This window comes from Typopeltis vanoorti, chromosome 4 (genome assembly GCF_054136105.1).
Source record: "Typopeltis vanoorti isolate ZY-2024b chromosome 4, IOZ_Tvanoo_1.0, whole genome shotgun sequence".
In the NCBI taxonomy this organism is placed as follows: Eukaryota; Metazoa; Arthropoda; class Arachnida; order Uropygi; family Thelyphonidae; genus Typopeltis; species Typopeltis vanoorti.
In genome coordinates, this window is record NC_143552.1 from 113143603 (window position 1) to 113160801 (window position 17199).

At 34.4% G+C, this 17199-nt stretch overlaps 1 protein-coding gene across 4 annotated transcripts in view; it reads left to right on the plus strand.

Moving 5' to 3' along the window:
* The window catches only part of ATP8B (ATPase phospholipid transporting 8B), a 155135-nt gene that overhangs the window by 100846 nt on the left and 37090 nt on the right, over positions 1-17199 (plus strand). For all 4 annotated transcript variants that reach the window (XM_090391977.1, XM_090391974.1, XM_090391975.1 and 1 more), the window contains 4 exons: positions 6476-6534; positions 8622-8735; positions 11053-11151; positions 16282-16416. In XM_090391977.1, coding sequence (XP_090248103.1) covers positions 6476-6534; positions 8622-8735; positions 11053-11151; positions 16282-16416 — 407 coding nt within the window. The remainder of the gene's footprint in view (positions 1-6475; positions 6535-8621; positions 8736-11052; positions 11152-16281; positions 16417-17199) is intronic.

Consider the following 17199-nt stretch of genomic DNA (forward strand, 5'->3'; position numbering starts at 1 on the left):
GTATGCTCTTTTGTGTTTGGTAGGACCATACATCAAAAACTCAAATTCCATTTGTTTTATGCATTTAATAACATACCCTTGAGAGCAATTAAGTGAAATAGTTTTAATGTATTCGAGGCTTAGTTTGTCATAAAATGCCTTCTGGAAATACTAAGGCAATTAAGAAATTGGCTGCGACAAATCTGGGCAGGTGATTCTGAGCTAGTGCCAAGAACTGATATTTTTCTGGCCTTGTTTTATTATTTAAGGGTCTTTTGTTACAGTTAACGATGTGGACCAGGTGTGTGTGTGAGAGAGAGAGAGAGAGAGAGAGAGAGAGAGAGAGAGAGAGAGAAATAAACAGGAAAAGAGTTTATCGAAAATGCTTCATAGTGTTCTAAACCTGTTGTTAAACAGCTATTAACTATAACATCCAAACACTTACATTATTTCCATTAATGGCTCATAACATTATACGGAATACTTTTGATAATTCTCTTCTCTTGTAGTCACTGCAACGAAACAAAAAATAGCATTTTCTCTTCCCCTGCTGTGTTCGATTGAAGTCTATCGCGAACACGCCCTGATTAAATGCACGCTGATATCTAATAAATTGCATTTAATTCTTTTAAAATTAGTTTTCCACAAAGTGACGGATAAAAGACAAATATCTTATGTAAATATTAAATACATTGTGAATTTAGATTCGTATGAATGGTGTTTTGTTTTAGAGACTATTGGTTCCTTTCTATAATCTCCCTGCGTAATTTCTTTAATATTTTAAAGAAATTGCTATCATTTCTCCCACATCGAGTAGTTGTATGGTACATCGGTTTTTTTTCTTTTTTTTTTTCTGTGGCATTTCAGCTTACAAGCTCGAACAATTCCAACCACGTCATGAAAAAACTAAATGAAATAAATTATTAACAACCTTCCACAAGCAGTATGTTAATGGCATTAAGTATAGCTTGAAGTCTTTGCTCTAATGAAATTTTGAGACCGTACATTATCTCGTACATCACTACTACCTTGACAAAAAATTAGAAATTCTATCGCTCCGCATAAAAGTGTTTCACATCAATTCTATGCAAATTAGAGGACCTATCTACAATGCCTACTTATGTCTTAAACAGATTCAGCATGTATAAAATAAAACAAAATTCAGGATTTGTTTTGGATCTACTACTACTGGCTGTATATTACGTATGTTCAATTAGCCGGTTTGCCTGTTTTACAGGGAAGAAAAACTGGATTTTCCGGGACCCAAACTCTATTACCTAAGGTGGCAAAGGTACCTAAGCCTTAGATGACTTAATGATTTAATTAATTTAATAATAATAATAATTGGAATTAGTCAAATACGTAAATAACTTCATTTAATATTTAAGAAAAAAACATAGTATACAAGAATTCATTTTTTTCAATTAAAATACAAACATAACGATACTATATAACGCAGTTTAACCTAACCATAAAATATTTAAGTGTTCCCACATTACTTCCAAATTTTACATGTAAATAACAACACACGTTGTCAGTTAAACGAATTTATTTATTCAACACACACTCACTTAAGTACTTATCATAATGTACTGTTGTGTGTGTGTGTGTTTCTGACATTCAAAGACAATTTACTTTGAGTAGCAAAGTTTAAGGCGTTTTCGCTTACCGTTTTTTGCTGCATTTGCAAATCAATCAATAAAATAAAACTCTTAGCTGGATTTAACCAAATTGTATTGCATTGGGTTCATTTTTTATTTACAGTCTGTAATATTTCGGTTGAAGAGGAAACTGTTTCATTCTTATGGCAAATGCTAGTCACACGAATCTCATATCATGCGAAACAACTACCATCCCACTGTAACACCTGCTTAAACTCGGAGTCGTTAATAACAATTTATAATAGCGCCGAAAAAACTTGTTTCGTAATCACTGACGCACAAGGCTGACGAAATCACATGACAATAACACCAGATTTTCAGCACGTTTAAATAATGAAATGTTAAATATGACTGGCGTGTAAGATCAAAGTAAGAGTTTGTATTTGGTAAATCTCATATCATATACTAGCCCACAAAACCGAAAGATCGTAGTATAGTAAATACAATTCGGATGGCATTGAAATATAATGAACATATCATATACTAGTCCACAAAACCGAAAGATCGTAGTACAGTAAATACAATTCGGATGCCATTGAAATATAATGAATACAAACAAGTTGAGCAAACTACACATGAAATTATTTTTCACTTTTGTCCCTCTGTATTTTTCAATGCATGTACTAAGCATAAATTCCCATAGTTATTAATATCACGTAAAATAACTTCCTTTTTGTGATTTAGTTGTAAATTCTCAGATAAATGAGCTATTTGAGTTAAAAATTATGAAATAGACAACGTGTAATTATGAAATAATTACACACTGTCTATTTCACAGTAATTAAGAAATAGACAATGTGTTTGCTAGTTGATTGTGAGGAAAATTTTAATATACTGAAATTTATAAATATTGAATACTGCTTATTCGTTATATTACAACAAATATTTCAACATATTCACGGCTCATAGGACATCTGCACTCAGAAAAGTTAGGCGTTATTGAAAACGGGTCATTTTTTTCTCCTTCTTACGTCATTCCATTATCACATTTTAATTAATTACTAAAGGCTTACTCTCCAATTAGGGTCTTATAGCTTTCAATGCGTGTGTGTGTGTGTGTGTGTGTGTGTGTGTGTGTGTGTGTGTGTGTGTGTGTGTGTGTGTGTGTGTGTGTGTCCTACTTCTGAAGATGATTTGGAGAGTTTGGCACAAGCCTCTCCCCAAAACAACACTCACTTATCAGTGCTTCGATTTCTAGGAGTGTCATCGCAGTACACATCCCCAGCAGGGATGAAGCTGACCTAGATCGAGGCACCACCACACCCTCCCACCCACCATTATGTAGGGCGTGACCAGTCGGCCACAATGGTGACGTGCGTGAGTCGGAGATTCTTCTCTTGGGAGAAAGGCGGTCGATTGGAGCAAGCTCTCCGCTTAGGTAATGAGGTTCCGTCACACTGCAGTAGGATTGTCAGAAGCTTGACGGATAGCGCTGGGAGCTCTCCATTGCTGATTTTGGCGGCGACGGCAGCGGCACGGTTCACGGTGTGGTGTTATCTAGAATGTTCGCTTAATAAATGAGTCGCGTTCGTGATAAACGTCGAGATGTCAGCAGAAACGGTTATGTAATAATTGCACGTCCTTAAAATACGGGCGCACGAGAGAAAGAGAGAGATTATACGTTGGACGAAATTTCATCCATTTATCTAAAGCTGTAGCGGAGATATCACAAAACTACACGAAAATTCGGTTCTTGGCAGTAGAAATTCCAATATACTCTCTTGGGTTAAATGGGAACCAACTATCATGCAACTTTCAAAGTCCACAAGTCATAATGATATCTGTATGTTGTGATTTTGATGTAAGTTAAAAATGCCATATTTTTTGTATGAAATAAAAGTGGTTTTTGGAATGTGACAACACTGTGCTCTGATTCTAAAAAAATAGGATCCTGAAATGCTTTTCTGTTAGAAACAATTATTAAATGAGACGTACCTTATTATATTTGCTGATACAAGACACTTTTCTGGCACTGATACAAAATCAGGAAGGTTGAAAAACTTCGAACATGTGTGTAAATATGAGGTTCTTTTTGTAATTCTGCTGTAGTGATAAGCATTCATCTTGACAGGCACGCTAACCATAATCGGTATTACGGATGCGTATCTTTAGCACGAAACTAGTAGGGATAGACGTTGACATTGTACTTCTTAGGCATGATAACGCTATTTGGAATCCGCTTAGTGTACACCTGCTGAGTGTGTAATCATGATAGTGTTGATAAGTTCAAGTTGACGACAAAACTATGCTCAACTGCAGCGTTTCAATTATTCTTTTATACTATGCGATACTCATCTATTGTACGTGCTATCGTCCTTCACTTTGAAGATAATAGGGATTTCGCAATAGGCCGGATGAATTATAACATTCAAACAAAGAAAAACACAAGAAATATTTTTCGTCTGAAGAAGAGCCATAAATATTTACAAATAAAAATATAATAAAAAATCTGTTCTAGCTTATTATCTTCTTACTTTCGTTTGAATTTTTTTTTTTTTTTTTTTTTTTTTTTAACGTTCGACCTCATCATATTTCCCATTCTAGATGAAATTTAAAATGTCATCAACTGTTTTAAAATTTTCATGGGAAATATAAATAACCATTAGAATTTTAAATACAACAATAAAAAAAAAATAAAACTTCTGTTACAATAGCAATAACAATTATTACATGTGAAAAAAAATCTGATTGGGTTACACACACACACACACGTAAACATACTACACACGTAAACACGTACTATTAACACAAATGATCTACCAGAGGAAGGAAACTTTCCTTGAATATCTCTGTACCATTCCATGGCAAGTGTACAAAGGCGGGTGGCATAAGCAATGAGATATCTTATGGAATATTCGAGGTGGAATCCACATTGGAATGATTAGATGATCTGTTCTGATTACTTGGTTATTAAAATTTCTGATGATAAATAACAGTTCGAACAGCTGTCATGTCAATGAAACATTCTTTAAGCACTAATCAAATGCAAACATAGGACTCCTGGGCAGATCTTGTATCAGATAAGCAGTGCAGACCAGGGCGACTCTGAAGGTTATATTCTTTTAAGCTTTCCGATGGGTTTCAAAACTTTCCTTAAGATCTTAAGGTTGTTTTTATATTTGGCTATAAAATATTGCTTGATTCATATTATCGTCCATTTTAATATATTACTTTTGCCAAACTGAAGCCTTTCGGCTCTGTACTTCAGTAATACGTAAGTTCGTTATTTTACTTTTTCCATTATATTGTCAACGATTGAAGGGAAGATAATGCGATGATGATGAATAGGCAGAAAGTTTCCTCAACTTTCTGCCCATCCAGTACTATATGTTGAACAACTTCTCGTGCATGGGACTACCATAAAAAGCATTTTACAACATGGTAGAAGGAGATTTTCTTACTGATATCGAGGGAAAATCGTCTAGATACAGAAGAAGAGATAGGCAGGTGTGACCAAAGATTTTGGCTAGCAATCCTGAAAAAAAGGGGTAATCAACTGATACTGGATATGAGGCAAGTTTGTCGCTTTCGAAATAAGACGTAGATTTAAACTTTCCGTAGAGATATTATAAGTTCAGTAGAAAGACAGAGAGAGGAAGCAGGATTTATTGTGAGCCACTTTTTTATGCTTTATTTTTCTGGTGAAGTGCGCTTAAAGTCCCAGAATAAAAAGAACTTCGTTTTATGGTTTAGTTTGATGTGAGTTAAGGCCCAAGAAACTAAGGCTATGAGGGGAATTATATTATATCTGCTTACTATGTTCATTTCCTTCTAATTTGCGTATTTTTATGATGAAAAAAGCTCCCCTTTTTTACTGGAGGAAAAGCCTATTATTTAATTCGACTAACTGATTTTCCTCTGATAAGTCTTCTTAAACATTCCTCTCCATCAGTCTCTTCCTGGGATTTGAACCCAGGTATTTGCAACCAAACGATAAATGTCACACCGTCCTCTCATCTGAGATACCGAGGCAACATAGGGGATGGAGACAATAAGGCAGTTATGCAAAATGAAGAACGGAAAGGATGAAAGGAATGAAGGAGAAGTCCCGTTCTAAACGGGAGTCGAAAAGGTTTTCCCGAGGAATCTTAATACGGGAATTTTCAACCGCACCGTTTTCGACAAATCCTTCAGTTGAATGAGTTATTTTCAAATGAAATCTTTCGAAATGAAAATAATTAAGTCATTCCGATGAAGAAGTGGCACACTTTTCTCTCTCCTGAAAAACTCAGTTGTTGTTTTTTTATCTTACAAAAAAGACTAACCAGCCGAAGACCACCCGCAATTAACAGATATTATACACTAATCTCATAAGCCTTAGTTGCTTTGACCATGATTCAGACCAGCCGATCACAATCATGAAGTTCCATCCGATCTACTGGTGTGCTTTCCTTTTGAGAGCTACTTCTACCGAGCAGATGGTATGTCCATCTCAGTTCATGGGATTTGAACCCACACTCCACTTTGGAATGGATTTGAGCGTGAATATCTTTAGGTGGTACACAATTTTTATTGCTCGGTGTGAGACCACCACGAGCGCATTAAGATAAATTGAAACTTATAACCTTTAGTAGATGAAATTGTGAAACTTATAACCTTTAGTAGATCAAATTAATTTAGTATGTACTTCAAAAATGAAGAAAAGAAATTAGTTCAGTTTTATTTTAAAAAATAGGTTACACTAATAGAGAAAGGAATAATAGATCAAAGAAGACTTCCAATACAAAAAAAATAGTAGCGAAAATATTCTCATTATTATGTAAAATTAGTTCATTTACATTTAAACAATTCTGACCTTTCTGTTATATATTATTTATATGATTTCTTTTTTCCAGAGAGTGAACGGCGAATTCGAGCAAATGATCCAGAATATAACTTACAGTTCAACTATGCTGTGAGTATGCTTTGTTTTCAATAGATATTTGTGAAATATGGTATATGGATTTAAGTAATCCAGGAACCCATATATCTGCTACTTTCTGGTTAATTTTTTCTACTATTACTACTATCACTCTCTATCTAATTTCTCACACAAATCTACAGTCAACTTTTGCAGCCACAGCAGTGAAGGTCTTTCAAAAGAAAGTTCTGCATATCACTCACCCCTCTAGGCATTCGGGGAATAAGCAAGAAGTCATCTCTAAAAGTAGATGAAATTGAAAAGGCATATAATTTGGAAGATAAAAGCAATCAAAAACAAATCTCCAGATACGGATGGACACACATTAAAGTGCTTCAGACATTCTGAGATTATCTCGAGCTTCAGTAGCTCAGACGAAACTCTTTGGTTGCAAAGTGTGGATTCGAATCCCGTCTAGGAAGTGAAGAACCTTTATGAGGACTTTCAACTTAAGTTGTTAGCTATTCTCATACGAGGTATAAAGCGTTTTTTCATCCCTCAAACAGGCAAATCGGCCGAAAGAACACTCGCAAGTAACAGACATAATACACCGACCTCATAGCATTAGTTCTTTCTGCCGTAAATCCAGATAAAAACGACAATAACATGAAATCACATTCTTCTCCTTCTTCAAGATCTAAAGGATTAAACGCTTCTATTTAATAACCATACATACATTCATAATGAAAATAAAAATGATAATAATAATTTAAAAAACTGCCATCGCATTAACGCTGTCAATGCTCCTTAAAACATGCATAATCATTTACCAGTAATTTCCAAGTTATCTGCCTTCGATCTCAATGCTTTCCAATCCATTCATCCATCCATTTCTCATCTCTCCAAGACGGGTTGAGTCCCCTGATTAGGGGCGCTTAGGCAATTTAAAGCAGCCGGCTTGCCATTCTTCTGCTATCCTTCTAGGGATATGTCTGTAGAATTCTGTGTGTGTGTGTGTGTGTGTTCACAGGCCGGTTTTCACCTATTCTGAGAGAAAATTTCAAAAAAATCCCTCTACCAACGTAAGAGACCGGTTAACCCACCATGTGATTGAAAAAAGGTTCCTTATATCGTAGACGGGTGTGAACCCGGGTCTTTTCAACCATAGGGCTTGTCTATGCCAACTGAACTACGAAGGTTTCAATATTTTACAACTCTGAAAAGTTCGGAACTGTATCACACTCAGTAGTGATGAACACATGAGTTTAAATCCACATTTCGTATGGATTGAAAAGAACTGTGCAAAACTTTTCAAATGGGTTGGCTGGTCAAGTATATAGTGAAAGCACCTTTCACTTGAGTTTTTCCTGTGAAACTTATGACAGCTTCAACTCTCCCCCATCCAGAGGGGGGCCAAGGGGTACTTCCCCCCCAAAAAAATAGAAAAAAAACTAGAAAATGTTTAAAAAATCTTTTCTTAATTAAAATTCTTTTTTTTCTAAATTAATGTTGAGTCGTGTCTCCTGTTTCTATACTACTTATGAATTAGCGATCATTGCAGATGCTCAGTCATAGGTCGTATGCGATGCGTAGTGTGTATTCTCAAATCGTCTACTCAACTCGCGCCCCCCCCCCAAGATTAAATCCTGAGTGCGCCACTGTCAGTGATCAATTGAGGCATGTCTATCTTACTGAAGAGAGGTTGAGAGAGAGAGAGAAGTTATTCCAGTTTCCAGAGTGACCCGCGACATACTATCATTTAGTCACTTGTGGTGTTTATTCCAAGCCCGAACTAAATGTCATTTGACGGACACATTTGAGGTGACAGTAAAGGCGAGTATACATGCACTGTTTTGTGAGGAGAAACGTACATCTACTAAACGAACTACATTCATGGTATTATAGGACCAATCCTTATAATAACATGAATGTAGTTCCTTTACTAGATGTACGTTTCTCATCACATGTATATAAATATACATTCTGAACGTTTCTGAACTCAGAATAGTTATATGGAATTATAATTAGTTCAGAGTTTAGTCGATAGATGGCGGTGATGTTACAATTTTTCTTTTCTATCAGAATACTTGTAGTTAACTAAATCCTTATGTTCTTCACCTTTTGATTTTTATATTTTGCAGCACAATTATATCAAGACATCAAAATACAGCCTCCTGACATTCCTTCCACAGAATTTTTTTGAGCAGTTCCAACGCTTAGCCAACTTTTACTTTCTCTGTTTGCTTGTTCTTCAGGTAGGATTATTGAAATTTCGCTCTTAAGAAAATCAGCTGGCGAAAGAAATATTAAATGCTCATATAATCATTGAAATCAAATTTAATACGGTAATATTATTTAAGAGAAGCGATTTAAAATTAGATGGACAGTTAATGAAAGTAATTTTTGCTAAAGAATATAACTATGTTAACAGATACAAAAAATTATAATTATAGTAAAATATTTATTTATTTTTACTATTTTTATCATTTGAATTCGAATATAATGTATCATCATTATACCATTAAATATTTTAAATTAATTTGATTATATTAATTTTATGAGTTTTAATGTTACTTAGCCAAATACTTATTATGGCTGCAAATAAAGATGCTATAAAAAGAGAAAAATTATAGTGATATTTATATAACCATAATTGCTTATCAAAGGGCTAAATAATGGTTTAATTTGCGATGCTTTTCTTTCTATTAAATTTTTCTTATTATCCCCTTCTCCAGATGCACATTAAGAATATGCAGTAATAACAGCGACATGAATTGGCAATATAATATTATAAGGCAGTCATATTTGGTTATTGCAGCCGAATGAACACTGTCACAATTATGAAGCAAAAATAACCTAGCGGAGGTCGCGGCTGATCTGACAGATACAAACAAATTGTTTAATATAAATATTCTTACACATATCCAGTGTGTAGCTTGGAGGTCATGAGTAGCTGCACATGCATATATTACGAGTGATATTCCACACTGTTTATGCGGTCAGTTTTGGTTTAACACGTGTTATGTAAAGTTGTGTGATATCTCATAGTAAATTGTATCTGAGTGATACCACGACCTCCGATGTCAGAATAGTATTGATTTAATTTTTTTTTTTTTTTTTTTTACCCTTGAAAAATATATCGATTGGATAATCCATCAGACGTTGAAGAGATTCAGCGATTTTGTTACTCTAGTCCAATGATGAGAATGATAGTCAAAAGTGAAAGTGATATTTGATAGTAAATTGTATCTGAGAGATACCGCGAACTCCAATGTCAGTATAGTATTGGTTTAGGTGTTGTTTTTTTCTTTATTCAATAATTTCTAGATTGTAACTGAAAATAAATAAACCATCATGTATTATATTTGCAGCGTTTTTTTTTTTAAAGTTTTATCGCATTTTAGCACATACTAGTAATGAATGTATCTCTCAGATACACGTGACCTACGCTGCAATTTTTTAGACTACAATGTTTTCTAGCACAACTGTAGCAGTAAATATTCACAAGCAGAATGATAGAGTATTTTTCAATAACGAAAACTATACTTTTATAATAATATGTGATAAAATCCTTATAGTCCTTATAAGGACTGGCTTAAAGGGGCGAAGCAAGAATGCTTTTCATATTCCCCGTTATCTGTAGCGGACAGTGCAGGGATAAGGTTGTTGAGCTATTATTAAAGCTCTGATCATGGCAGGAGGGTAACAGCAATAGCCGAGCCTCAGTTAGAGCTTCATTAGCTACAGCATTGCTATCCATTACCCTCCAAGGGTATTGGATTGAATGAATCAATCACCGCATCTCACGGTCGATTGATTCATTCGTCTGTGATAAAATCCTTATAGTCCTTATAAGGACTGGCTTAAAGGGGCGAAGCAAGAATGCTTTTCATCTTCCCCGTTATCTGTAGAGGACAGTGTAGGGATAAGGTGTTATTGAGCTATTAAATTAAAGCTCTGATCATGGCAGGAGGGTAACAGCAATAGCCGAGCCTCAGTAAGAGCTTCTCTGGCTTCTGCATTGCCATCCATTACCCTCCAAAGGTATTGGATTGAATGAATCAGTCACCGCATCTCACGGTCGATTGATTTATTCCTCCCAATCATCTCCCTGTGATAAAATGCTTACATATCGTATCTAAAATACACACTATAACAATAAAATAATATGGTTTACAGTAACAATGATTTCATTTTATTATAATTTACTTGCATTTAGTATTTAATTTAAATATTTAGCAGGCTTATTAAATTTTATACCTTAAAATATAGTAATATATTAAATATATATAGTATTTTTACAGTAATAGTTAATAAGGTGAAGAATATCTTAATATGTTGATTTTATATCAAGATATTAAGATTATTCTCTTATTGTAGTTTGCATATCATGAAAGCATTTTTAAATATTTTGTTACACATTTTTTTATCATCTACGAAAGTGGGAATCTAAAATCTAGAAAACAGAATTACATAATTCAATGATTCCTTATTGTGTATCGATGTGAGAGTAGTAATTCGGATTCAATTATTATATCTCAGTGATTGTCGTTTTTTGATTTATTACCGCAGTTAATACCTCAGATCTCCTCTTTGACGCCTGTTACCACAGCAGTGCCTTTGGTGGTGGTGCTTTCTTTGACAGCTCTTAAAGATGCCATCGATGATATCGTAAGTTTTATTTCTTAAAATACACAAGTAGATTTTATATCTTTAAACGATTAGTACTAGCAAAAGTCTCCTTTTAATTAATTTTAACTTTTCCGTTTTATGTTCATATTAATTATTAATTTATTTATGTTTAAATTGTTTTATGGCAATCATCTTATTAATTATTTGTAAGGTAAGCCATGTAATTTGTGTAATCCAATTTAGAATTTCCAATCTTGAATCACAGCATTTCCTTAATCCCAGCATATTAATTCTAGTATTCTCCCAGAAATATGACTTAATTTGACATCGTGGAATTCCACTAATATTTCGCCAAAAACTAATCATCATTTGCATGATGTTGGTCATACTTTTCTTTGAACTCGTTTACCAACAAAGCTCAGATCTGACTATGATAACCAGAGTTGTCTCATTCATCATTCTTCAGGCAAAACAACTGTTGTCTTCGCGCCCTTGATAACACTATGCTTTTATTTAATTTCCAGGGATGCTCCCAACTCTCTACTTACTAGTGGAATATAATAGACATAACTTATATGTCTATTATATCCCACATTTTTCACCTATCAATCACTTTCTGTAACCCACAAATTTTCAATGTGTCCTCCCACGGAGTACCATCGTCTTGGTTACTCGCCTCTGGATCCTTTAAACTTTTTCCACATCTGTGAGAAACCCAGATAATCAGATCTGTGCATAATAGGCCAGATGAAGGCCTCATCTTTATTAACTATTACTAGTTTTACATTATCAGCAAATGATTGAATAGTTCCTCTCAGATCATTTCCTATATAATTAATGTAAAAGTCAGTGTCCGAAGTACGAAGCACTGTGGTACATCCTAGCTACACTCCTTCTCCTGGACTCTACTCCTACATAAGCTACTTTCTCTTGTCTATCCACTAGCCCATCCTTTTATCCACGTGATAAACTTCCTATCGAAATCCATTTACTCCAATTTATTTCACAGAGTTCGATGCGGTATCCTGTACCAGAGCTTTGACCAGATCAAAAGAATCTGGGTAAAGGCACTGCCATTTCCCTAACACATTCTCGTAATGCAAGCTCCCAAGTAATCCCATAACTGCATTCACATCAATATTCTGTAATATCCTATACATCTCTTCATAACACCATAGTAGAAATATCTGTAAATTGCCACATTTCCAAAATATTTATAAATATCCATTCAATCTAAGAGGTGAAATTCATTTAAAAAACATTTGAAACTGATTTTTCCAAGCTTAGAACACGTGTTCTAAGCTTGGAAAACTACAACTATTCTACGATAACAGTTGTCAAGTTGGATGCTATACAGAAGAACTATATATTTTAGACATTCAGACATCTTCCATTCTCACAAACTTGGAGCATTAAAAAAATTTCTGTAATTGATATTTCCAAAAAAAGAGAACTTAAAAATGATGTAGCTGAAACTACATTCTAACATTCTGAAACTATCCTAGTTTATAAGCAAGGATCATCATTTGAGCAGTATCCTTATAAGGACTGGCTTAAAGGGGCGAAGCAAGAATGCTTTTCATCTTCCCCGTTATCTGTAGAGGACAGTTTAGGGTAAGGTGTTATTGAGCTATTAAAGCTCTGATCATGGCAGGAGGGTAACAGCAATAGCCGAGCCTCAGTTAGAACTTCATTGGCTACAGCATTGCCATCCATTACCGTCCAAGGGTATTAATTGATCCGCCCTGAGCAGTATCATGCATATTATATTAAACACTATAAAGATTATATTAATAAATAAAAGGTGTATTTATAAATCCTGCCAGTAGATTTATAAATTTCTTATTTTTCCCCAAAAAAATCTGTTTTCTATTTACATTTATATATAAAATCATTTAATGTATATACTAATATAGAATTACAGAGTAACAAAATAATGTATTTCATAAAGTAATTCAAACACTATCATGATACTTTTTTTCACTCACAAATACATAACTTTACCAAATATAATAATTTTCACAACTGCATAATAGTCTGCCATAAGCAACGATCATTCTTCCGACAATTCAACCACATCCTCCGTGTGCTTTTGGTAAACAAGATTTTCATGTACTATACAAATAAAAAAAAAATAATAATAATAAAATATTACATTTGGTGAGAAAACGCCCTACATTGATGGGACTAACTTTGCTTATCCGAGTGTCTGGAAACTGCTTATCGAGAAGACTTCCACTGGACTGGCATAATACAGTGGGCCCCTTTGAGGAAGTATGGTGAAGTCATTAAATCCAAACTCAAGGAAGTAACAAGTACAACATGCTGCAAATTTATGATTTGCAGTATATAATACTAAAATTTGAGTATCCGTGAGCGAAAATCCCGTCATGTTTCAGTATTAATTTAGAAATACTGTGTGGCGTTTTATTATTGATTTGCTTGGTCAAAACAGCAAATCAATAATAATAGTATTATTATTGATTTGATAGTAATTAATTAATGATAGTATTAAGGCTAATGACAGTATATATATCTCCTTAAACTGTACGTCTTCTCCGGCTGATTTGTCTTTTCTGAAGGGGGTGAAAATCCTATCAATTTGGTTAACTTCCCTTCAATTGAAAAGTCCTTATAAATGTGTTTGGCTTCCTAGACGGGATTCGAGCCTAAGACTTTCTATTGAAAAGCAAATTTATGTTTCTAGTTATATGTTTCTAATGAAAAGTTAACAAATCAGTTTTCATTACATAACGAAAAGTTAGCAAAAGTTTTTCATTATCATGAAAGCAGTAGATATCAATTTACTACTTTCACTATTAAAAAAAAAAAATTAGAAGAATTCTCTTGGTTTCCAACTGTTCTTGGCTTTATACAGATTGAGATACTGTTCGAAGTTTTGGGATTGGTGTTATACCTGCTGTTTCTAGTAAGATGGAAAATGGTGAAATTGCAACATCGCGTTGGTGATAGCAACCAGGTGTAAGAGAGCTTTCTGTGGTAGAAATGTTATAGTTTTGTTCTATCTTCCGTCCAGACTTGGCGCTTTCCTGTTATTGAGATTTTTAATGCTATCTGTCACTTCACTTGTAGAGGTTGATCAGATGTCTGTCTGGTTATGTGGGATGATTCAGCGCGTAGCGTACGTGTTGATGGACTTTACTGATGAAATGTAAGTCGGCATTGTAGTTAGAACTTATATTATTGCGATAGGCTTTCTGCGAATGCTTCAGCTTTGTCTGTGTTCACAGTGGACTGAGGGAAGACTTTCAGCCGATACGGAGAGTGTTAAATAATTTCCATAATGACTGATCTCCTGGTTGTAGGGGTTAGAGTTTCTTCTCCCTTTGTTGGTTTCTGTAGTCTTTCAGTACTTTTGGGACCAGGCTGGTCCCAAAAGTACTGAAAGAGGTGTGATGTGAACTGAGGTCGTTTATCACTTGTAGATGAAATGTGATATCTGGTATTCTGGAGGATAACGTTGTCCAGATAGTCCGTGATGCGTTCAAGAGCCTTGGCTACTGTAATGTTTCTTGTGTTAGCGTATTCATTTAGTGTCCTGTTGTGGTTTGTTGTTCTGCTATTTCATGTAGGATGTTTGGCATGTAAGGTGCCAGCTACTAGTACAATATCTCTGGATTCGAGTGTTATTATTATTATTATTATTTATTATTTATTTATATTATCTGATTTCAGAAGTTGCTTGTTCGGGGAATTTTATGCGGAATAAATTTCAGTGTATCAGCATTGGAAGTTTGTGCCTTCACTCCGGGCTTTTATGGTCCTTGTTGTTGGGGGGGGGGGTCGCGTTTCGCTGTGCTTGATGTTGTATTTAATGTAGGTCGCTGTGCCCTCCCTCCTTCTCTTTTTCTGTACAAAGTGTAGTACTGATTTATTTTTATTTGTTTATTTTTTGTTTTGTTTTTCAGCTGGTTGGAAGTGTGTCTTATTTATTATAGGATTATTCCTATGGCGTAGCGGTTGATGAATTCTCTCAGTTCGGGGATGATGGTAGTTAGGCCGTTTGCATGTGATCTGTAAGGTGTTGGGATTTCAATCTTTGGTGAATGCAGCTTTGATTTCTTGAGTGTTTAATAAATCTGTCTGTAGATTCCTTCCTAAGGTTCGTTTTGTTAAATTCGATGCCGATTATGGGCAGCTTTAATGGAAGCAGGCCGCAGTGTTGTTCGATGTTATTCGTTTTCTTTGGTATTCTATTATGACTTCATCTGTGGTTATTGACTCCATTATGTCCCTTAGCACCACGTTTATTATTTTTTCCTCTCGCTCTTGAGTGCGAACGTGTAATAGGACAACTTCAAGTTGTCTAGAAGTTGTATAAAATTGAGAGAGTCTGCCACTTTTCCTGGTTAGATGCAAATACATTCTTCTTCGAGTTTGTGGATTCTGATAACAGTTGCAGTTGTTGACCATTTGTTTTTGTTGCGGAGAATGACTGAAAGTATCCGTTTAGTAGTTTTAAGTGTGTTCATCCATGGAGGTTTCTTCTTTGATGGTAATGCATTCCTTCTATCGCTTTTTTTTTTTTTCCTGGAATTCTTTGGATGGATCGTTTCCTGGGTTTTCATTGTCATTTGGCTGCTATAGCCTTCTGAGGCATTATCATCCACATCTGGAATGGGTGTTAAGACAACGAACTGAATCCTACCTGGCCATCTAGTCGTCTCTAGTAGTTGGCCCACTCAAGATTATGATAAAAGTAGAATTCAGAAGTAATATTGAACAAAAGTTGGACAAACAAATATTAATAACCCTCCAAATCCATCACGATTATACAAAATCCCATTCATAGTAGATTCTAACACAAGTAACACGACAAAATTCATAGTTGATCTGTTAATACAGTAATTTTTTTTATTAATTTCGGAAACAATCAATTTTATCATTTTACGGTTTATAAATATTTTATAACATTGTATATTATAATGCTTTCTAATTTCAGTAAATAAAATTGTACAAAATTTAATTATATGGTTCTTATCATGATTTATAATTATGTTGAAATATTAAATGTTTTAATGTTTTGAATCTCTTATCATGATGAAAAGAAATGTCAGAATATTCGCTTAATTCCATTTTCAATGTTATGTTCATTTACTACAGCTGTTTATTGTTTCTTTTCTTCATTTCATTCCATTTTTTTTCCAGCAACGCCATCGTAGTGACAGTCAAGTCAATAACCGCTTGTCTAGGGTTCTTCGTAACGGACAGTTAGTAGAAGAAAGATGGCACAAAGTGCAGGCCGGAGACATCATTCGAATGGAAAATAATCAATTTGTGGCAGTGAGTTGGCGAGATCTTCATCATTTTTCTTGAAAATGTTAATGAATTATATTATTTGTATATTTAGATGACGTCAAAACAACTAAAGCCATGTGCAAATGTATTACGTTTGTTAATTTCTTATATTCTGACGTCTTTTCTATCTTGCTGAAGTAAGAAAACCATCCTATCTTCATATGAAACTGTCTATTGACTCGTCTTCAGTTAATATTTGCCTAAAAATGCTCTAAAAAGATTTGTCTCATGTAGAATCGAACTGAGTATTTCTACTCAAAGATTGTATTCGCTATCGACTGGGCATTCATTTTTGCTGATTTCCTCCTCAGTTTCGCATTATCATATGTGGGCAATATGCTCACTGTCATCCCTCTCCGCTCACACACTTTTCTATTATAAAATTGTTATAAATAACCTTTGGAGGTGGTCGCTTCCTAATCCAGCTTTTGTCCGTTTTCATAAAACTTGAAATCTTTTTGAGATAAATTTAAGAAAAATATTTTTACGTAATTGTATCCAATATTCATTATTTTTCCCATTTAAACTGATTAAACTCGTGGTCGAAGCATTGGTTTCACATTTCACTTTCTTTGAGTCACAAATGAACAAAAACAGATTCAAAAGTTAAATCAGGGATTAGGCTTACTTATTTTTTCGTATTTACTTTACCATTTCTATGTGAATCCAACCCATGAAAGACTGATAGATCTCTGGTACATTTTAGTAGATGGGGCTAGGGGTTAGAAAATCCACGATTTTTTTTTTTCTTTCTAGAAACCAAGCAGG